Source organism: Arvicola amphibius, chromosome 6, assembly GCF_903992535.2.
Source record: "Arvicola amphibius chromosome 6, mArvAmp1.2, whole genome shotgun sequence".
In the NCBI taxonomy this organism is placed as follows: Eukaryota; Metazoa; Chordata; class Mammalia; order Rodentia; family Cricetidae; genus Arvicola; species Arvicola amphibius.
The window spans coordinates 108,861,835-108,885,825 of record NC_052052.2 but is presented as its reverse complement, the minus strand read 5'-3'; the positions used below and the strand labels follow the sequence as shown (position 1 = coordinate 108,885,825).

The window sequence follows — 23,991 nt, the reverse complement described above, 5'->3', positions numbered from 1 at the left end:
CCTCGTGATCCATCTATACCACTTTTGGGCATATACCAAATAATGCTTCATTCTATAAAAGAACACTTGCAAAATAAAAATAAAAAAGAACACTTGCTCATCATGTTCATTGCTACTTTGTTTATAATAGAGTAATAACCTAGAAATTAGATCCAACCTACATGGCCCTCAATAGAAGAATGGGTAAAGAGAATATTTACACAATAGCAAATTTACAAAATAAAGGATTACTCAACTCTAAAAGAAATGATATCGTGAAAATTTTAGGCAAATATATGGATCTAGAATAAAATCATTCTGAGTGAGGTACCCCAGACCCAGAAAGGTAAATATATAGTCTGCTTCTATGTGGATATTAGTCATAAAATAATTGATAACCAAACTACAACCTATAGGTATTGTAGAGTTAGTATTGAGGAAGAGACTAGATGGGATACATGGATCTCCCTGGGAGGGGAAAACAGAATATGTTTTATGAGTGGAGATGGAACAAGAGGGATGGGGATGTGAGGATGTGGTTGGAAGGAGTAGGAGAAATGGGCGGGTGGAGGGGATGAGACACAAGACAGGTAGACGTGATAGGCATATGAGGGGTGAGATGGAAACATAATGCATTGGAAACTTCCTAAAGTTTATGAAGGTAATACTAATTAATCTCCAAATAACGGGAAAGATGGAGTCCCAGTTGGCCATCTCATCACCAAATGAAGCTCCCAGTACTACAAATGGGTTGCATCAAATTGAGTTATTGACAAAAGGATTCCATGGAAATCCCCAAACAATCCAACCTGTTGGCAGGACATTTGGTTGCTCTGCATATACTGACAGTGAAGCCCCATTGCTGGAGATAATACCTTCACAACACATTGAAAATGGAGAGTTTGCTTAATGTAGATATTTTCTTCCCTGCTCCTATATCTGCCCTTCCTCCATCTCCATTTAGGGAGCCATTTTAGGGTAGGCAAGTGACTTGGCTCTAGAGGGGATCCCAGGTGTCCACGGGGATGTCCCCAGCTAGGTCCTTGGGCAGCAGAGAAGAGGGTGCCTGAACTGTCCTTGCCCCACTATCACGCTGATGATTATCTCGAATATCACCACAGAATCTTCATCCAGCAACGAATGGAGATAGAGACAGAGACCCTCATCAGAGCAACGGACTGCCCTCCCAAGGTCCAGTTGAAGAGCAGGAGGGAGAAGACGAGCAAGGAAGTCAGGACCACGGGGGGGGGGGGGCTTCACCCACTGAGACAGCATGCCTGATCTAATGGGAGCTCACCAAATCCAGCTGGACCGGGACTGAATGAGCATGTGATCAAACCGGACTCTGAATGTGGCTGACAATGGGGGCTGACTGAGAAGCCATTGATAAAGGCACTGAGACTTGCTTCTACTGCATGTACTGGCTTTTGAGGACCCTAATCTATTTGGATGCACAGCTTCCTAGGCCTGTATGTAGGGGGGAGGGCCTTGGACTTCCCACAGGGCAGGGTTCCCTGCCCTCTGGAGGGAGAAGGGTGAGTGGTAGAACAGGAGGGGAATGGGAGGAGGGGAGGAAGTATAGTATACATTTTTGAATGGAAAAATAAAAATAAAATAAATAAAATAAAATGATAGATATCACCAAGAAAGAAAGAAAGAGAAAGCAAGCAAGGAAGGAAGGAAGGAAGGAAGGAAGAAAGAAAGAAAGAAAGAAAGAAAGAAAGAAAGAAAGAAAGAAAAAAAAAATGAAGAGTTTGAGCTGGTACCTACCTAAAGCCTTCACCTCTACATTCTAGTATTTTTGATGTGAGTAGGTACCCGGTAGGCTGCCACAAGAGAAATGTAAACCCCAACTCACATGCAAAACCTTTCATCTACAATTGCTCTCCTGCCTGCAAAATATGCTATGGTGATGGTGACACAAAGCTTGTGGGAAGAACCAAAAACCAAGAACTAGATAGTCCAGAGGCCTACGGCATAACTACATACTAATGGTCTAAAAAAATTAATAAAGAAAATAAAAAATATTAATAAAAGTATAGCTTTTAATTTATTATTTTTATGGGGTCTTGTATATGTGAACAAGTAGGTCTGATTCTTGTTTATTCCTCAGGGAATCCATTCTGTTTCATCTTATTATATTTTATTTTGTTTCTTGTTTGTTTTCTCTAAGAAAACTGTTATTTTTTTAATGAAAGACAGAAAGTAGATATAGATTGGAGGGGCGGTGGGAAGAATTTGGAGGAGAATTTAGAGAAAGTGGAAAATATATGATATATAGTATGAGTAAAGAATATACTTTCAATACAAAGAAAATTTTTAAAGAGGCAGGAAAATCAAGAAAAAATGAGGAAGAGGCAGAATGATATCTAAAAGGGTATCATATTTTCTCCTCAAATGTTGTAGAATCAAGGTCAGCTTTCCTTATTATGGGAACAGATATTGAACAATAGTCCAATAATGTTTCCAAATGCAAATGAAATAAGTTTATTTCTATCTACTTTCTAGAGTTTACAAAGATTCTATGGAAAATGGTTGTTAAGATAAGGGAAAATAGCACCATGAACCAAAGCTGCTGCTTTTGTGACAGCAGTTGTTGCTGATGTTAGTGTACATCCTGGGCTGAGAGGAGAGGGTAAATCATTTTAGAGATGATAAGCCTAACTTTACTCTGATGACTCTTCAAAGCATTGGACCAATAAGATAAAGTATTGTTAACTCCCAGGATAATTACTTTAAAGCAAGAAATTTGTTAACTGTAGACATGACCTATCCACCAAGATCACACTCATTATGCTCAGCAAAGTTGAATAAAAACACAGTAAAATTTTCTGCCAATTGTAATCTCATTTATTATGTTTGGCTATTTATTTTGTTTCTGTAGCTATTTGACTGTTTCCAAGAGACTGGATAATATCAATTAGCCAAAACCAAGTAAATCATTGATATTTCCAAAAGAAAATGTGAAACTTCATAACCCCATATGTTTTGATGTTTGATGTTTTGTGGCTGTTTTCATTTACTTGATGTTGTAATTTATTATCATGAAGATAAAATAATGCTCTATGGTCTGTGAAACATGGGCAGGCTCTTCATGAGTAATATCATATTTACTATATCATCAAACATGAAGAAATAAGTCTGATGCCCAGTTAGAAGCTTCAACTCTACTGATTAGTGTTTGTGGTAATAAAAATTGCTTTTCATGCAACCTGAGAAGAAAGATAATCATCAATATCACTCATATACAAATCCTGAAGCTTACAATAGTGATCTGTCCGCAAGATATACTGGTGGAATAGTGGTACAAATGTTATGGAAGTAGCCAACCCCACTTTGTTAGATTAAAGGCCTGCAACACAATACGCAACCCATACCTGATATTGGTAATCAGGCTAAGAACCTGAGATTAAATAGGCCATAAGCTCTAGGGAGAAACCTACTACTGTTACTCTAATAAAGGAACATAGCAACTCCTGATGACATACTTCTCTACCCAAAGATCACTCAACCCCCTGCCATCTCATGGGCCAACACTATCTCAGGAATGTCTCACTGAACATTCCAAGTTCTCTGTAATTTAGAAGTTGTAAGGGAACACTGGCACTGTTGATCAGCCTTTCCAAGAATGCTTCCCCTTCTAGACTGAGAAACGTGAATATGATGTGCACTGAGTTTTCTTTTAGGCTCACAAGTCAGATGAGCATTCTCACAAATACCTAGTACTTGTAACTTTGCTAGAAGTGAAGGTATCCACCCACTACAACTCCTTAAGTTATCATTTCCTAAATTATACACCCAAACTTCGAAAAAAGTTAATTTTTTTTGTCTCAAAGATTTAAAACAAAACAAACCAGGCAAGAAATGCAGACAGTATTAAAGAAAGATCTTTATAGGAATTATTGCCATTATTTCAAAGCGTAATGAAAATGTAATGATTTATGGTAGACTGGTGGACACGGCTCTAGCTGAAGTTGAGTTGTTAAGCAGTTCAGACTGAGCATAAATGATATATTTCAGTCGACAGCATCTCGGATGTCACCTAGGTCAATAGCCATAGAGAGGGACTTCAAGACTTGGGATAGAAGTCAAGACAAACGCATCCATATTAAAATTCATCAGAAAAAGGGTATTCCGGGTGGCCCTTACCACTAAAATAGAAAAGAAAAATATAAAATATTAATGCTTGGATTCATTTCCATGGTGGTAAATCAGAAATCTATGATGCTATCTTTAGACTTAGCCACTCAATTTAACCTGCCTGGTTGCAGAATCTACTATTTTTATTTTCATAAACTTGGATATGAAGGAAATGTTTTTAACAAAGTAAAACTGCTTTTTTTTTCAAATTAAATTCACTTGCCTAGAGCAGAAAAATGCAAACAGACATACACATATACTTTTTCCTTTTTGCTTCTCTATTTAGTATGTCAAAGCATAGAAGGAAACATTATGTCTCATTTTAGTCTCTCAATAAAATCAAAAAGTGAATATCATATTTAATGAAAGTCTAAGCATTAATCATCACAAAATAATGTGGTGAATACAGCTTATAGGTACTAATTTCCTTGTCACTTCATTCATTCATTATTTATGTGCTCACCATTGTATACAACATAAGGTGTTAAATTCAGAATGTCAATAATAAGATAAATTTCTATGTTAAATTCAGAATGTCAATAATAAGATAAATTTCTATGCCTAAGAAACAAGCTTAACATATAATTTGTGGATCTATAGATTATCACCATTAGAAAGTATAAACTGAAAACATTATTACTTATTATAATACTATATAACAAGGATTACTAAGTACTTGAAAGTCTCTTAACATGCATTATTAATGTAAGATGTCCTTCTGTTTATGTGTTGCTTTTATTGGTTAGTGAATAAACTGTTTTTTCCAATGGCTAGCAGAGTAAAGCCAGGTGGGAACTCTGAACAGAAATATAGAGAGAGAGTAGGTGGAGTCAAGGAGATGCCATGTAGCTGCCAAAGGTGAAGTACATGCTGGAGCTTTACCCAGTAAGTCACAGCCTCATGGTGATACACAAAATATAGAAATGGGTCAGTTTAAGATATAAAGCTAGCTAGAAATATGGTTGAGCCATTGACCAAACATTGTAATTAATATAATTTCTGTGTGATTATTCAGGTCTTAGTGTCCAGGAAAGGAAAGAGAAGCCTCCACCTACACATTATATCTTGTCTTTATCTTTCAATGTTCTCTATTAATCCATTATCATCTATTAGTGATAACAACACACATGCCATTGAAAACTATCCTTTTAAAATATCAAATTATATGTCCAAAGAGCAAGAAGTAAGATTAATGTTTTTGCTTATTTGTTTGTGTGGTTTTGGTTTTGGTTTTTCAAGACATGGTTTCTTCATGTAAGAGCCCTAGCTGTCCTGGAACTAGTTCTGTAGACTACACTGACTTTGAACACACAGTACTCAACAGCAGAGGCAGGTGGATCTCGAACTCAAAGAGATCCACTAGTCTCTGCCTCCTGAGTGCTGGGATTAAAAGCATGTGCCACCACCACCCAGCTAAAAATAATTGTCATGATGGCAGCTTTCAAGAAACTAATGAAGTGATTGATTCTATGAACAAACATTCACTGAAAAGAAAAAGACATAAGCTAAAATAAATTCTGACACATTAATAAGAGTGACTTACAATGGAGCAGGTGCATATCTTAAATTTTTGTTCAGGCCATCTAGAATTTTCATATCCTCTGAAGGCAGCTCAAATTCAAATACCTATTGAACAATTTGAAACATTTTAGGACAGTGTCCATTTGCAAAATTTTAAAACCCAAGTGAATCATATTTTATTCTACAAATGCAACTTTTGAATATGCAAAACCCCGTGAAAGTTATTTTATGACATTAAGCAAGATACTCAAGTGATCAAAGGATATCAGATAAATGTTAAAGGAAACCACTTTTGAGGTCTGTTGAAGCAGTCCAATTTACCAAAGGGAACTTTATTCAAAGACCGTGGTGCTAGATTTCAAACAATCTTAAATAAATTTCTGAACCTAATAATTTAAATATTTACGTAAATAGATAGAATTCTTTGTAACACAGTTTAAGACATGATTTATTCAGGTGTTAATTTTATCATTTCAAAAAAAGAAAGTATTTGGCATGAATAGGATTTCACTGGTTGGCATTGGGTTTCTTTACATAAAGCAATTTTCTACTAATTTATAAATTATTGGCACAAATAAATCATCAAATCTTTGGTTATTTCTTTTTTAAAAAGATGATAAATAAATAGAAAGCAGAAAGGGGGGGGGGGGTAGAAAGGGAAGGAAAGAGGGGTGGAGGGAGGAGGAAAAGCTTAAAGTGTCCAAATCTAGCTACTGATCCGTCTAGTAAAAATCACTGAGCAAACTTTTCTTTATATTTAAAAACTAACAAAAGAAAAAAGGATTAATTAGTAAATGATTATAAACAGCACCACTTCTCTTTATAAACTTAACAGGATATATGCAAATGCCTTAATGGAAAAAATTAAGTTGTTAATACATTAAAAGGCCACTTAAAATTGTAAATTCTCATTATAGTTACGTATTAAAATTCCTAATATTTCAAACCTTCAGTTCTTCCTCAACTGATGGAGAAATTTAGTATTTATCTAAAAACTTAAATATTTAAACACTGAAAGATATAATCAAGGTAAACAATAATAAATTAAGAAATTCATACATATATGATTTATTGGCACGGAAAATCATATTTTATTTTTTATTAAAAATCTAATTATATCATCCCCACCTTTTTTCTCCTCACTCTCACATGTCTCCTTGCTAGTTTATGATCTTTTTGTTCAATTATTCCACACACACACATACACACACATGTACATAAATGCATTCTGTTGAATCTGTCTACACACACACATGTACATAAATGCATTCTGTTGAATCTGTTTAGTGTTGCTTGGTTGTATAGCATTTCATGGCTGACCAGTGGCTATTGGATAAGCAAGTACCCCACCCTAGGAAGACCAATTCTATAGGCCTTGGGCTCTTAACATTATTTGTCTGTAGTTCTCTATCTAAGTATGCTTGCTACATTATGAGATTTCTTCTTTACATGCAATGGCATCATTTGTCATTGTCCTTATTGAGGTCTTGTTTAAGACCTGACTTATTGTTAAGTCATATTGTTAAGGTAGTTTGTCATATTTTGAAAAGAGGTTCACATAAATAAGACAAAAAGAATCCATGATTATAATTACTCTTGCTGGCAACACTACATAGTCATTTAGAACATTATTTAACTGTTCTTTAATTTTTATTTTACATAATTTCAGAAGCTGCACTTCAACTAGAGTTTGGAAAGAAATGTGCTTTTTAAATATATATGGTGTGTGATGTTGTATTCCCAATGAAGAAAAGAACATGGCATTTAACCACAAAATAAAGAAAAGAAGAAACACAATAAAGAGAATTCTTTGCTAATGAAAATAAACACACACACACACACACAGAGAGAGAGAGAGAGAGAGAGAGAGAGAGAGAGAGAGAGAGAGAGAGCACAGCAGAATTTAGGATAGAATAAATCTATCTGAATTTGTAAGGTAATTAATGTGGAGAAGATATAAATGTTGCAAATTAATTACAACTCATATTATCAGGTCTTCACACTCCAGGCAAATGTGCACCTACTTCTACTAATAGGCAATGGCCTTATTCTGACTCCTTTAATTTTAACTCTTTCTGCCCTTTATCTATTTCCATATGTGTATATATGGTATTCATGTGTTTTTATATGTGCATATGTAGGGGTTCACATATGTGTGTATTGTATGTGGAAGACTGAGGTTGATACCAGACTTCATCCACATAGCTCTTGTACTTTATTCTTTGAGGCAGGGTCTCTCCATCAGACCCAGAGAACAACAATATGACTGGTTTCACTAGTCAGCTTTCTCTTGGGAATCCCTTATCTCTGCCTGCAAAGCTCAATTAGAGGAGTGCACCATACCCACCTGGAATGCGAGTTCTGTGGATCTAAAATCCAGTCCCAGGTTTGCTTGGCAAGAACTTTAATAACTGAACCGTCTCCCGGATCTTAACTTAGCAGAATATATGGTAGATAATTATTTGCCTAGATTTAAAGTCTTGAAAGAGGAATATGTGAGGAAAGGAAGCCTATGCCATTTGGCTAATGAATGAAAACTATTTGGGGCTAAAGAACATCACAGAAAAGATCAACTGTATCCTGAGTCAGATGGATATCATCATCTTGCAAACATATACACTAGTTCTTTAAATGCATTTGAGAGAACTCAAGGTAGACAGACCACTCAGTGCTCAGATGTAACTCTAGAAAGATGTAAAACCATAGAATAATGAACTAAAAAATATACTCTATATTAAAACTCTAGGATGGTCCTGGTTCATTTTTCAATTGTTTTACATAATGGTATAACTAAGTTCTTGTAGTTGAAAACAGAAGGCCAACAATATAGTCTTCAAGAAAAGAATATGATCTTAGCCAGTAAAGCAACTCATATGAAATAAACACATCCATATTAAAATATGTGAGCATGATACTAGCTATGGCCCACTGGCTTAAACACTATCTGAACTTCCAGAGCAGGTTAGAGTCCCAGAACACACCGTGCAACTCACAATCATTCACAGCTTCACCTCCAGAGCATGTGATACCCTTTTTTAGCCTCTGCAGACACCAGGCAGGGATGTGGTGCACAGACATGTATGCAGCCAAAACATCTATCCACATAAATAAAAATTAATAAACAAAAATAAAATAATAAAATATGTGACTATGCAAGTCAAATACAAAATAATGCCACAAAAGTTTATCATATGAAAATATCTACCCAAATTTAAACTCTCGGTTCATCAAACACTGAAGAGACCCATTGCAAAGCTGTTCACAGTTCACAAATGACTTAATTCTGAATTCGAAATTTCTGTGCTCTCTCTAAATAGAATATTATCAAGCTAAGTTGTTATGTTGGAGAGTAGAACAAAACATTTCTGCATGCAACTGAAATCTCATGTGAGCAGGAAATGCCAGGGAGTTTGTCTGGGCCAAAAAGTTTCCTGAGAGATTTCAAAGAAGAAAATAGAAGAGAGATGATGTGTAAGAGTCCAGATGCCCACAGCCTCCCTGGTCACCTGTAAGTTCTCTTTTATCTCATTCTCTTTGTAACTCTGGGCAAGGACCACGATTCCACGTTGAAGATGGTAACGAAGAGCAATCTGGGCCGGACTTCGCTTGTGCTTTTTTGCCATGTCACAAAGAACTGGATCATTCAGGAGAACCGGGGAGTTTGGGTCCACCCTGGAAATAAAGGCCGAAATCTTTAGCTTCAAAAGCTAAGAATTGTTAGGAGGCTTCAGAACCGGGGCCTTAAAAAAAAAAAAAAATCATTGGACCAGTTACATTTGCATCATCAAGATCTGCTCAAAAATGGAAATTCTTCTCTCTCTCTTAGCAAGTTCAAATGAGTTTCTGAAACCTGAGTTTATATTAGTATTGAAAAAATTTCACCAATACTGATGTTTGGAGTAAACTCCGTACTGTCCTTACCATCGTTTAGGTCGCTGAGATCCAAGAGCACAGTAGGCAACCAGAACAATGTCTTTTGACTTGCAGTAGTTCAACAGTTTGCTCTGGTTCAGGTAAAGATGGCATTCCACCTATAGAGAGATAAACAAAATGGTATCTGATTATATGAAATGCTAATGTTTATGTAAAAGAGAAGGATTAAATAAGAAAATGTAACATATTTACATTATGAATATATTTAATCTTTAAACCTTAATTTCACATCTATATACTAATATGATGCAAAATTATTTTTAATATGAGAAAATAATTCTATAAACCAGATTTTGAAGTTCAAATTTCATTGTGCATTATTACAAAACAAAAATACAGTGCTGACTTCAAGATGTTTCCAGAACTAACTGGGAAATTTAAATATAGACAGGTTCAGATTATGTAAGAGAATTGTTGCTAATTTACTTAAATACAATTCTAACAATGTCTGCTCACATCTTCTCATTGGGAGATATTTTTCTGAACTCTCTGAAAGTAAACACTTAGAGAAACTACTTTGAAGAAGGTCATAAGAATGTTTCAGAAATAGAGCCAGTGAGTTAGCTCAGTGGGTTAAAATACTTGCTGACAAGCCAGACCTGAGTTTTCTCAATGGAACTCACAAGTCATCTCCTGTCCTCCTTCACATATGCACCATAACACATGCACACACACATAAGCATAGACACATGTGTGGACAGACGCTTAGGCCATGCCCCAGTGGGCGAGTAACCACTAGCTGTAAGACTTCCTACAGCACACATGCACATACACAACACAAATGCCCACACTCAATTGGTGTTTAAAATTAAAAATTAAGGAAAATATTGGAAAGATATAAAGTAAATATATATGTAGAGATAGACCCTGTATGGGTGTATTTCTTCATGTGACAAACTGTCACTGTTTTGAGATACAGGTTAGGAAGCAGAAATATTCTTCTTCAGTCTATCAATTATTTAGGATGTTTCACAAAAATTATGATAAGAATTTTTTGAGAAATTTATGTTAAATATATATTTGTTATATTGGAAAATCACAATTTCGTGTTATTATGAAAAAAAAAAAAACGTAATGACCTGAAACAGTATTTTCTATTCAGGAAAAGCTACTAATAGCAGACCACTTCATGATAGCTAAGTTAGGGAACCAGCATAGCTGCCAACAGCAGAGGAAAGGATAGAGCTTATGTGGTTTCTAAGCACACTGGGAGTTTTTACTTATAAAAATGTATAAAGTTAACTGCATGTACAAAAATTAATGCATTGGAGATAATCACAGTGGGTAAAATAAATTAGTTGCAGAAAGACAAGTACCCTACTTTTTCTCACTTTTCTAAGTCCTAGACCTTGTAGATATATGAAATCCTACAGATGACATCAAAGTTGAGACAAGCTGCTTGGGGAACAAAGAAGAAAGAAGAAGGGATAGAGAGGAGTGGTTCTGCTTCTTCCTCCAGATGGCAGGCTGCATTAGTCCATGGGGATGGAGGGATCAGAAGTGAGGAACAGGGTTAGGATGGCTGTGGGTATGACAGAGACATCCCTCCAGGAGACAGACTTCGGTGAATCAGCTCAACTTTATTCCATGTTATAAGGAAAATATAGAATTGGGGACCTTGAAGACAAACCCAAATTGAAATTAAGTGGCATGCTCCTATCACAAGACCACATACATTGCAATAGAGTTCTATAGCAAAACTACTAGCACAAGTCTTCTAGCAGGAATCTGTGCCAAGGGTAAAGGTCAATAAATATCAGGAATCTGGCTAAGAGATAGCTTTTAGATAAGATCAGACCTCCAGACCCAGGAACAGTCTCCAGATAAGGGCCAGTAGAGAGCAGAAAGTATTGCTGAAAAGAGAGGGAGTTTCCATGTGCTATGCTTTTGGAAAAAAGCTGCCAGACCATGATAAACTGAGACCTCTGACCAGCCAGCAAGGCCTTCCAGCAGAGAGTGCAGTGAAGTGGACTTTGGGCCTGTGCCAGGCAATGCTTTCTTTATGTCCAGCACATGCCCTATTCTGGTGCACTGTATAAGATGCTTTTCTTTTTCTGATCTATAATTAAATACTTCAACTGCCTGAAAATCTCTTCTTTGCTACCATAGCAACCAGGTCACTACAGTTTTCAGACAAAGATCTTTGTTACATGATGAGAATGTGTTAAATTGTAATAGAGAATATAGAGCCACTCACAGAATACATACATGCGTTTAAGTGGCTTATAAGAGATGAGGAAGAAAAGAAATGCTCACCTAGAGGTTTTCTGGCACAGAATCAACTGTATGTTCTGCATGTAATCCCCGAGTGTAGCTTCTATCCAACATTAATATCACTATGAAAAGTCAATCAGTTAAATGTGCATGGTTTTTAGACTGTACACTCCCTGCAGCTATGTCTTTCTTTTAAAATTCCAAGACCAGGCATACTAAGAGGAAGGAATAACCCCTTTACCTCCAAAGCTGTCAAGCCTACTCATCTCGCTCATTTTCATTCTCTCCTTTCACTGCTCATTCCATGTTTTTATGACCTTCTCACTATAAGTCAGCCCATTTGCCAGCACCTTCACTTGTCTGATAGACTACATTTTCCCAGGTCAGATAAGTCTACTTTGGTCCTGAAATACTACTAGTGACATCTGCTTCCTGGATCAATTTAAATCTCCACATTCTGCACCAGTTGGACATGACAGTATGGTCTCCTTTTCACAAAATTTAATAACGCAAAATTGAATTTTAGAATCTCAAAGTATCCTTTGCTACAGTGACACTATCCTTGGAATCTTCTTTTCAATGAAAATAAGATGAGTTGAGGAAGGATCAAATGGACCTGAGGCATCAGAACAGAGATAAGGAAATGCATATGAGACTAAGGGGAGTGTGAAGTTTCTCACCTGGTTGCAGACAGGCTTGTACTTAAGCCCAGGCTTGTTCAAGATTTTTTCCAGCTGCCTGCTATTAAAGTTGGACACCCCAATGGACTTGACCAATCCTGCATCCTTACACTTCTCCACGGCCTAGAAACAAAGGAGTTGTGAAGAGTTATATTTACATTGAAATAAATGCAAGATGGAACAGAACACACCATTTTGCTCTGGACATACAGTTCAGTGGCAGAGCACTTGCTAGCAGTGAAAGACCCTGGGTTTGATCATTATCACACTAACATTGAGACGGTGGCACTAAGGAGACACTGCCCAGATGATCACTGAAACTGAATGTGAAAAATATCAAAAGAGTGAAGATAATAGAGGAAGAAAGTGACAGCCAGGAAGGAATTCCTGCATCCTTACTAAGAACCAGATTTTCACACAACATATGTTGGCAAAATACATTCATTCCTACTGTCCTGAGTAGTTCTTCATTGCCCTTCATTACACTGTAGTAATGCATGGCTCCCCTTCACTCTGGTAACACACCTATATAAACATAATGAATTTATACACCCAAAGGCATATACCCCTCTTTCTCAAGCATGACCCGGCTTCCCTCTCTCAGCTCCTCCACTGTCCCTCTTCCAACTGCTCACCTCCCATGTGGCACAGATATCCACTGTGTCCAATAGTGAATTTCCATGTTCATCTGCTGGAAACAGATCCTCCCCTGGCTGGAACAGAAACAGGCTTCACTATAATCTGACTAAACACAATTATAATCAAAGGAAAAACTAGAAATTGAACACTAAATATGTATTAAGGGGAGCATCATTCTATGTACTTACATTTACAAAGTGATTTGTATATAGAAGTATAAGGAGTATTCTCAGGTACTTGAACTAGTTCCTGTGTAAAACTATATATATATGTGTATATATATACATATATTTACATATATATTAGTTATTATTGTTGTTATTAGTAAACCTTATTCTCACAGGTCTATCTCTAGTCTCCTAACTGATGTCCATTACTTTGTTACTTCCTTTTCAATGTTTTGATGAGATATTTCTCTTTCACTAAAAAATTTAGGCAACATACAACCTTGACTTCTGAAAATAATGGATTTCCGTCCTGACTCAAGCCAAATAATCAATGTTCTTTTCCTACCTGGACATATTTGGGCAAAAGGAAAGTTTGTCCACTAAAGATGGTTAATCAAAGTTTTATTCCAACCTAATTTTGATGGAGGAAAACTTACTGATGCTGTAAAAAGGTGATATCCAGAAAGCTTGAACTCTCTCGATGCCACAAGAAAACAAGATGTTTTACTAAAACCCACATACCTAGTAGTGTAATATGAGAAATGCATAAATATTGTCATTTTGAACATTTTTTGAGTCTGTAATTCTAGCAATTGCTCGGGCTTCCAATTTTATGGCCATTTGCATAAGTACTTTGAGTAGATTATGTAACACATAAATTGAATTTACATGAAAAATAAAACAGAATTTTTTTTATCTTGATCATCCAGAAAAAAATGATAACCATGCCATGGTCAAAGTTGCTAAAGTCTGATCATTCAAATTGCTTACCTTCATTGGCACTGGGTAATGAAGAATATAGAGGTCAACATAATCCAGTTGAAGGTTTTTCAGTGATTTTTCCAAGTTAGATCGAACCAGCTCTGGTCTAAAATAAGTGCACCAAAGCTATTTACATGAAAGAATTGAAGTAATCCTAGATTAGTAAATAATCCAAGTATGGAAGTTTTATTTTACCTAATATAAATACATTTGCACTATATAGAAACTTATAACCAAAAGGCATGAAATCCCCTTTGTTCTGTGGTTTTTATTAATCTGACTTACAAATATGAACTTGATTGTAAATTTGTTTTAATCCTTCAAAAATAAAAGAAAATTTCTCAAAAGACAAAACTCATATTTGTTACTAATAATATTCAGTCTCTAAATTAAATCTCACATAGATCAAAGGCAATTATTAATCTAATTATCTGATCCATTCTTACCAGTAGAGAAGAGTTAGCATCGCTTTTTTTACATAATTAACAGAAGCAACAGATGACATTTTAATGTGTGACGGACACTAATAAATGTACTTTAACCTTTAATATGAAAGTTCTTTTTTACTGCTCTTAAATAGTTAAAGGTAAAATTACTATTTGAAATATAATGGATTTTACAAAGCTATCAAGAAGATAGAGACAGTCACAATTTCATATTTTAAGCTGAATTCACAGCCCATGTTAAAAATGTACTACTTTGAATTGAGCTCAGTTCAGAAAAGAAAAGGACTTCAGAGTGATATATTTGAGGACAATGGGACGTCAAAATCTTTTTTTGCTTTTCATGAACTCATCTACAAATTATATGTAATAAAAATTGTGCCAGTATGTATATTTTATCAGTTAAATAATGATCCAGTTAGTGTTTGCTGGCCCATATCACATTTCAGTTCATCGGTACATATGAGAACTACACACACAATACCTTTGTAGTGAGGAATATGTCTTCTCTCTTCACAAGGCCAGCTGCAATCTTGCTTTGAATAGCCTGCCCTACAGCCTTTTCTGTTTGATACACATAAGCGGTATCGATGTGGCGGAACCCAGCGTCTAGAGCTAAATTTATAGCCTCCAGTGGCTTATTTTCAGGTATCTAAAGAGTAAACAAAAGCAGAATTTAAAGGCATATAAGAGAGGGAGTTCAAATGGATGTAGTGAACAAAAAGGAGGAATTTTATATTCCTGTGTCATTTTCTTCTACTTTACTACGTAACAAGAGACTGGTTTCCTGGCCACTAAAATTTTACCTCCTGTAAAACTTAACAGTATCCACAAACAGTAACTGTGGAGAACACAGATACAGAGGTGATTTCAGGAGCCTTTCCCCCATATCTAGGATAGTTGAGCATTTGAGGTAATAGGTTTCAACTTTTCTTTCACTGGGTTCTTCCTGGATAATAATGAGAATTTCATATCCCATAACTCCTTCATACCCATGCAATAATGATCAATTATTTGCATCAGAAGACCTCAAGTAGACCTCAAATTCAGTGATTATTCTAGAAATGCTTACAGAACTGAGTATATAGAAATAGCCCTGTTATAATTTAGTCAGGTCACAAGTACAATGAACACAGGAGAAAGGTATTTGGAACAAAACAGAGAGGAGATACATATTCAGTGCAGCATCACGAGTCTTCCCCCAGTGAAGACTCCTAGGAAGTACTGAGTTCTTTTCTGCATCATATTGTGACAATACATGGAAAATCACATCGGTATAGAAAGCTGTTCCTAATTTGTAAGGTATTATTCATGTTGGGTTAACAGCCTTTAAAGCAAAATTTACTTTGTTGAGTGAAAATATAACCAGACATTAATTTAAGATTATTACTTATTCTGCCACAACCTCCGTATGTTAAAGGATAGAGGACCATGCCATGTCAAATTACTTTTGCATTTATTTAAAAGCATCAGAGTTAGACATGGCACACAACACCTTTAATCCCAGCACTCTTGAAGCAGAGAGTTCAAGTTCAAGGTCTATCTAGTCTACATAGCAAATCCCAGGCCCAGAGCTTCACAGTAAGACCCTTTCTCAGAACAAATAAATTTAAAAAAAATGGAAAAAGAAATTCTTTTCATGGTGATGTTATAGTAAATGAGATGGTGGATCTAAGCATTGAACCCTGAGGCCTGTACAAGTGATCAAGCTACAGGGCTACTCAGGCTGTGACTTCTATAGTGATCGTGGCCTCTTTCTCTTTCTAAACTGTTGTTTTAGATTAATTTTCTGTGCAAATGTTTTGGCTGCATATATGTCTGTGCACCATATGCATGCAGTGCCTGTGGAGGATAGAAAAGGTTGTTAGATCACTAGAACTGGAGTTACAGGTGAACTGCCGTGTACCTGCTGGGAATAAAATCCTGGTCCCTGAAGAGCAAACAAATAAATGCTCATAAACCACTGAAGATATCTCCTGCTGCATTGCCTTCCTTTTCTTTCGGCAATTTTACCATACAAAGTAATTAAGTCCTATCATATTTCTTCAGTCTTGCCCTTTGGATATTTCTGACATGATAAGGCATAGGCCAGACAATATGGCCATTGGCATGCCATACATATCCTTGTAAAAAATTACAAATAAGAAATACATGAGTTCAAAGTTTAAAAAGTAATTCGCTTATCTTAAAATCAAAATATCAAAGATTTTAAAACATGAAATTCCTTCCAGGTTTGTAAACTGTTGCTTTTGTTCACTTCATTTCAGAGCACCTTCTGGACCACTATGCTTTAAACCTAATGTACATTAGCAAAGACCAGCATTTCACACCTGCCATTTTCACCATCATGATGTTGCAATGTCCGTCCAGTGCCCAGAGTTGGGAGTGGTGCATTGGATGCTTTATTTAACTCAGGCGCAGCATTTGCTGTGAAATACTGACCACTCCCAAAACAGAATTGCAGTCATCCTAGGACTTTTACTTTGTTTCTCATCTACACAAATATTCTACATGCTAATTTTCTTAAGTCTGGCATTTTGGGGGTATGGGGAAAATATCCTAGAATATAGAGCTAAAAAGAGGAACCCTCTCTCCTTCCAATCAGCATCAAATCAAGGAAGCTGACAGAGTTTCAGGCTGGTGACTTTGATCTCTTCTACCAGCCCAAGGCACGGTGAAGCAATTGAAAAACGATCACAAAATTAGACTTTGACACAGGACAAAGCCAAACTATCTCCTTCCTCCTATGTAGTATAGCTCTAGTCTAGAGAAACAAAACTCCGTGAGTCCCACTGAGTCCCATGGGAATGGGTGATTTGACAGCTTTATCTCCCCCATCCTCCCTTAGGCTATTTTCTCCCGAGCCCTCCACTGCAACACCATTGTTCTTACCTCTTCAGGTTTGTATGTGCCAAAGCCCAGTGCTGGAATGAAGTGGCCATCACTTAGCTTCACGCGCTGCTGGTTGGAACTCATAGTTTATCACTCTTCTGTCTAAGCAGGTTCTGATTCTCCTGCAGCCTTTGTGGAACAGTGAATATGCAAAAGCCTTATGTCAACTTTCTGGCTAATGGATAACCAGAAGCCCAGAAACTCTAATGGGTATCCTGGGTTACTGTCTGGTTAATGATTAAACAATCCTTCTGCCTGTCTAATGGCTAACCAGTGACATTACCTGTTTAACAGTTAGCCAACAGAGAAGGGAGGAGTAGGAAATTTAAAACACTACTTCACAGGTCATTTGGTTTCATTCAGAAATATCAAAGATATTTCTGTAGTGAATCACTATATAGTCATAATTTCTTTTAGTAAAATTTTTCTTTAAACTATAACAATTACTGTAAGATATTGCAATTAAGTGAACAATTAGTAATTGCTTTCTACATAGAAACCTATTCTCTTGTGGTTATGGATGTCTCAAGTCTCTGCTAGTTTCCAGCTCAGCAGCACTCTTAGTTCTTGTGCTCCTAAAAGAGACAATATGAAATACTTCACACCAACTGAGCAAACAGGCTAGCACTGAATTTTAGCAAACAAGGAAACAAGAACAGACTTCAAAATAAGAGCAGACCAAGCTTGGCGACAGTGGCCTTGTTTCTTACAGGCACGCTCTCCTCTCTGTTACCTCTTCATCTATATTTTCTTCAGTTAGGGTACTTTTAGGAAAAAGCCTGTATCTCTTAGATTTTACCCCAATTTCAGTCTAAGAAGCAAGGAGTGGAGTTTAAATAGTCCCAAAGTTGAAAAGAAAAAAAGTGACAGCAAAGGGCACTACTCCCTTGTGAGAAAATTCCGGAGGACTGTTTGAGATTATCCAGGCAGAGACAACCGCTCCTGCATGTTGTTCTTTATGACCTGTTGTTTAAGGGTCCTTGACACTGGCGCATTGAGACTGAACACTACCAAATATTATCATATCTTATTCCGTCCAGCTACACCATCTGCACAACCTTCCAAGGGCTCTGAGTTGTCCCAATTAAAATAACCACTCCAGTGATACAGTAACTATAAGTGTGCATTGGTGGAATACATACTTTGGTGGTAACAAACAACTAACTAATTGGCCTTAAAACTCAATCAACAGTGGGGAAAACAGTCCTGAAACCAGAAACCTAGCCAACTACCCAGTACTAGTGAAGCCATGGCTTTTGGAGAAGAACCTAAGTCATTATAACAACATTTTAAATTTCTGTTCTTAGATTCAAAGACAAGTGTGATCCTCAGTCCTTCCTCATCAGGGAAATGTCTCTAGGCAGCAGGCAGAGGTCTTTACAGAAAATCACAACTAATCAAAATGTCCATTTGTGGAGTCCAGTCCCAACTGATACATCTACAACATGGCCCCTGGACCTAAGGCTCAGGGATAACCGATTACTCTCTATATCCTGATGTGGAGAGACCATTGGTCAGTTCACCCCCTGTTCAACAATAGACTTTTGAAATCTTTCGGGGAAGAGAGGACGCAACTCATCTGGCTAGCTCTTCCTGGGTGAGGGCATTGTCATAAGGAACGTCTGGATAAGAGATCACAGAGTCCTCCAAAGAATGAAGTTTAGAGACTCTTTAATAGAAAAAAGTAAAGATAAGGGGCAAAGGTTAGCATCACTTGGTCACTCTCAGTTAAAGTTTTGGGTTGTTGAGCCTGAAGATATCAGTTGTACAACGATGCTAAGTGAACAAGAACCAGAGACACAAGACAAAAATCAAACCGTCAATGTTGTGGGAGACTGTTGGTATAAGAAACATGCAATTTTTTTATTTGAAAATTCTAAGAAAGACATAGGTCATTTGGTGCAATCAAGCTATGATGTGTCTGGATCTGGTCCAGAAGAGGTGCCGCACTACCTTTTGCATAACTACTTGAAAAGTAATCTGTTAGTTCATGGAACAAAGAAATCTGATTGCCCACTAAAGGAGGAGCAAGGAATCAAATAATATCATAGTAAATGAGAGGCTAACCAGGGCCGAAATGCTTTTATGGAAGTTAAGACAGGATTTATCTGAGGAGGCCAGAGGGGAAAGTGAATGTGTCATTAAGACACTTCCCATAAGGATAATTTCAGTAGCAGGAGCTGTGGAGCATAGTCCACAGATTTGCTTATCTCAACCTTGGTTCCCTTAGAAAAGAAAGCACAGTGGGTAATTGTTTATTGCTCCAGTGTGGTCCTCCCCTTCTCATTCTGAGTCTTTCTGAAACATAAGGCTGAAAAATTATCCTGAGCTGTGGATCCAGCTGTTCTACAGCCTTTTGAACACTATTCCTTTTATACTAGCTAAAACCAGTCATCTGGTTTTTATATGTCTTTATATGTGTTTGGAAGCAGAGGGGTTCCCTGGCTCAACTAGATCAAACAACAATCTTAGTTGGAGCAGATAGCATTATTTTGTTTTATGCACTGTGGAGCATTTAAGACCACATGAGAGGTCAAATAATTAAGCTCCTTAAAGAGTCAGAGAATCTCCTAGAGACTTTTAATTGTTTATACTTTCCTCTATCAACTGTGCCATCTGAAGGAATGGGGAAGTTTTTTGCTGACCATACAGCTCAACATAGAAGCACAGAGAAAACTCTCTTTTCTTTGACTCTACATATAGTCTATGTGCAGCTTAGAGTTCAGTAGTTGGAAATTCTAAGGCCTCTCCAATTACAAGGACAGGTAACTTACCAGAGAAGCCAAACATTCAGAATGGTTCCTTTTCCTTCTGTGCTCTGGCTGACTTGGGAAGATAAGGTTCAAAACACTAGCTATCCTTCTAGACATCCCATTCTTGTTGAGTAAGCCTTCAAAGTTAGGTTTTCAGCATCCAGGAGGAAAGTTTTCTCCATCTTGTGCAGTGACACATGATTTTTTTTATGGCTAACCTTTCTGTGGCAGGCAAAATTTAGATGAGAACAGATTTTTAACAATTAAGGCAGAAAATATAATTATCTTGATTAAACATAATTTTTTCTCTAACCCAAACTTTATGAATGATACAAACCAAATAATTTTACACTGAGCTAAGCCCAGGCTTTATATCAGTGCACTGAATTCTGGTCTTAGAAATTTTAGCAACCAGCGAGCCGCACGGTGGCTCATCGTGTAAGGTGCCAGCGATTGTGTGTGTGTGTCCGCAAGTTCGAATCCCATGTGTCTGTGTGCTGCTTGTGCAAACCGTGTGTGTGTGTCCCTCCCTCCCACAGCTTCTTGTGGGAAAAAAAAGAAAGAAATTTTAGCAACCTTTACTTATCATATACATGCCTTCTGTAAATCCCCTCTCCACAAATCTTTGTAACTTGCATCCTACTTTATAGTCTCTCCTTCCTAATTACGGAGTCTTTTCTAATTCCCTTCCTTTACTTAAAACAGTAACATAAACAAATATATCAACTTACTCAAAAGGAACTGAACCCAAATTATTTCCATAGGTTAACCCATAGTACTAGCCCACATGTTCTTAAACTATAAGATTCTTGTCTGTGGTAACTCCTAGGCAGACTTAATCTCTGCTTGGATAATTTAAAAAAATTTACATAATTTTTCTTGGTCTCATATGATTCTGAGGGTTTCAAAATGTTGGATTCTGGCAAGGCCAGGCTATGATAGGAACTTCCAAGGACCTCAAACAGTGAACTATCAAACAAGAAAGGGCATGAAAAAAAGCACACCCAGCCAAAACCGTGTGTATGCTAACCTTGCAGTTGTGGTTTGAGACACAAAATGTGGCTGTTCCAATGAAGGACTGTGAAAGATTGCAAATGGTTTCTTTTTCATAGGGGACTAACGCAGGAAAGAGAAACCACTAGTGCCTACTGCACAAGAGACTTGCCTTAAGTGAGAGCAGGCTGCACCCAGGAACCTTACCCTAGTTCTAACTCGCAAAGCTTTTCCCCGACATTAGAAATGGGCAATAACAAGCAATAGAAACAGGCCTTTCTCCCCTCAGAGAAAGGAAAAACACTAAACACTCCTAAACAAGGAAAAACTGCTTGGGAAGAGATTCGATGTTGAAGGCTTACCACCTGACTTTTTTAAATTTCAAATAGTTTAATGATCTCCACATTGCAACAAGACCAGATTGTACTCAATTTCATTCTCCACAGAATTTTTGAATCACTATCAAGTCTGCAAGTGCTAAAGCAGATGAGCTCACATGAATAAATGCTTGGAATTGGGATCTAATTTGCAGTTTTTGCAGAAGTTGGAGTTCTCCTTTAACTGCACACATGTGGATGAAGGAAACTTTTCTCATTTTTCCTTTTCATCTGCAAAGTAGATCAAGCAGGACAGGGATGTAATTAACATGAAAGGCTTAAACATAAAGGACCTCATTGCATTTGTCATCCCTGAAGAGCATGTCAATAACTGCAGCATGGATTCTGGATTTAGGCTCCATTCAGAGATCAAGTCTTTACACCTCTGGTTCTTAAAAGAGCCAGACAGTAATGAAAAAGAAAAAAAACAAACAAAAAAACCAAGTTGCCTTCTTTTGAGAGTGACTGGGTTAAATCTGTCCCACTTCTTTAAGATCAGGGGGGCATCTGATGAGGTGAGGATGGTCCTGATTCCCCAACAGAAGGAACATGAATCAGAAAGGTAAGCAGCATTTCAGATGAAGTGTCCCTCATATCCTATGCATCGTCTAGTCTCCAGGGGCAGTCATGTGTTCCTTAATAGTCTAGTCTCCAAGGGGCAGACATGCTTTTCTTTAGGTATCACTGGAGAATTTTCATCTAGAGACTGAACAATGATCAATCTCTGGGTCATCCTTTTAAGATACCCACCATTCTCAACTCTCTCCCTTCATTCTTGGGCTGTACTCCAGATAACACCAGCCCAGTTTGATCCTAAGCTCTATCTATAACCAAGGAGTTTCTCCCAGATAATTTTGTCCCCTTTTCAATTAAACCTGGTGTTTGAGCTTGCTGACAACACAGCTGGTGCCAATCAGCAAACAACAGAGTCATACAGTGTCCCTGCTTTGTTTAGGGGTAAGGACTTCATATAGGCTTTATAAAGAATGCACACAAGCTGGGAGCATGACTCAGTGGCATAGTGCATACCTCATATGTACAGGGACCTGGGCTCAATTCAAAATACAAGATGCAAAAAAAATTTTTGCATTTCAATGCCAAAGAAAAACAGTTTCTTTGGATCTGTGAGGGGGCTTGGCCTGTAAAGGTACTTTCTGTGCAAGTCTGGGGACCTGAAATTGACCTCCAGAAATTACCTAAAGGTGGGAGCAGAAAAACAATTTGCAGAACTATATTTATACCTCTCAATGAATGCCATTACATATGTACCCCACAAACATTATGTACATTCAAACACACACATAAAATAGCAACAACAGTAATAATAATTTTAAAAGTATTTTTTAAAGACAACCGAAGAATCCCAGCAATAGGGGCAAGGATCCCCATGAAAGCGATGAGGGTGGTTTAGGGTCACTTCCTGCCAACAGTCTTCATGTTTTCCAAGGCCATACTAGGGTTTCATAAGAAAAGAAGGCTGCTTGGTTAAAAAGACATCCTGTTCTGCAGCCCTCAGAACAAGGATCCTCTAAATTCATCCTTAGAGTTTTGCAACTTCTCCAGATAGCCAAGTGCCACATCAGAATAATCAGCTCAGGGGACTCCAGTGTCTTTCCAGGACATATTAGAGCAAGCAAAAGAGTTTCATCTCGGCAATACCATGGGAAAGAGTGCAAGACAAGGTTCTTGACCATTCCAAGTTATCGTTAATGCTCACACAAGCAAGAACCAAGACACAGCTGCCGTTTCAGCTTTTTTGGGTCAAAGAAAAGAACGAAACCAACAGGTTGGATGGCAGTGGCAATTAAACCAGGGTACAAACAGTGACCGAGAAGTGGGGGAGGAGAGAGGGGAGCCATTTAAGCTAAATGATTCTTAGAGCAGAAAAAGCAACAAGAGGAAAAAGTTTCAGTACTCTTAGGAACTAGGAAAGAAGCGAAACAATACACTTGCCAAGTCAGAGCAGAGTCCTTGCCAAAAGTGTTGGGAGGAGAATGCCTCTCTGTGCCCTTTAGCTAAAGAAAGTGGACCTGTATTGAGCACCAGATGTCCTGCAGCAGGTCTCCAGTTCTCCAGTCTCAACTCTAGCTTCAGTCTTGTTTATTCTGAATTCCAAAGTGAAGAACACACAACACAGAGAGCAGCCAAGAGTTTCATTTTAGAGGACAAGGCAGTAAGAACTCTCTTCAGAATAAGAGCTGGCTGAGCCCAGCTGCACAACCTGGCAACGGGCAGGCAGGGACTTTTATTTGTCCTCTTTTTATAACACTTGCCCTCCCTCCTCCAGGGTGGGTCCTTCTAGGAAAGAGGCCGGCTTTTCTCAGGACCCCATTTTGCTAGGATTTCCACCTAAGATAGAGAAGGTTCAAAAATATGTACAGGATTTTAATTACCCATAAAATAGAAAAGTTCACTGTGTATGCTTCCCTGAAAATGCCAAATGAAGATGACTCAGCTTCCACCACCTATTGTAATTTATGTTTTGTTTGTGGGTGCAG

General features: G+C 37.4%; 1 protein-coding gene across 4 annotated transcripts; it reads right to left on the bottom strand.

Annotated features, from left to right (window-relative positions):
- Positions 1-3,855: 3,855 nt before the first annotated feature.
- Positions 3,856-23,674, bottom strand: LOC119817675 (aldo-keto reductase family 1 member C13-like). Of its 4 annotated transcripts, none has more exons than XM_038335033.2 (10): positions 23,524-23,674; positions 17,371-17,499; positions 14,963-15,130; positions 14,045-14,161; positions 13,103-13,180; positions 12,468-12,590; positions 9,562-9,671; positions 9,147-9,312; positions 5,663-5,745; positions 3,856-4,130 (listed from the first exon to the last, which is right to left on the bottom strand). In XM_038335033.2, the coding sequence occupies exons 2-10, from the start codon at positions 17,452-17,454 to the stop codon at positions 4,088-4,090; spliced, it is 972 nt and encodes a 323-aa protein (XP_038190961.1). In that variant the 5' UTR covers positions 17,455-17,499; positions 23,524-23,674; the 3' UTR covers positions 3,856-4,087. The 4 variants fall into 4 exon arrangements, with proteins under 4 accessions (XP_038190961.1, XP_038190960.1, XP_038190963.1 ...); XM_038335032.2 differs by having other exon boundaries at positions 23,447-23,659; XM_038335035.2 differs by having other exon boundaries at positions 23,537-23,658.
- Between the last annotated feature and the right edge of the window lie 317 nt (positions 23,675-23,991).

What these genes read in the sequence shown, in the direction of transcription:
- LOC119817675 (XM_038335033.2), bottom strand. Translation starts at nt 17,454, where the DNA reads ATGAGTTCCAACCAGCAGCGCGTGAAGCTAAGTGATGGCCACTTCATT. An exon ending in ATTACCCAGTGCCAATGAAG is followed by an intron (nt 13,181 to 14,044) that starts GTAAGCAATTTG and finishes TTTCTGTTCCAG; the next exon opens with CCAGGGGAGGATCTGTTTCC. An exon ending in AGATATGCACCTGCTCCATT is followed by an intron (nt 4,131 to 5,662) that starts GTAAGTCACTCT and finishes TTTCTATTTTAG; the next exon opens with TGGTAAGGGCCACCCGGAAT.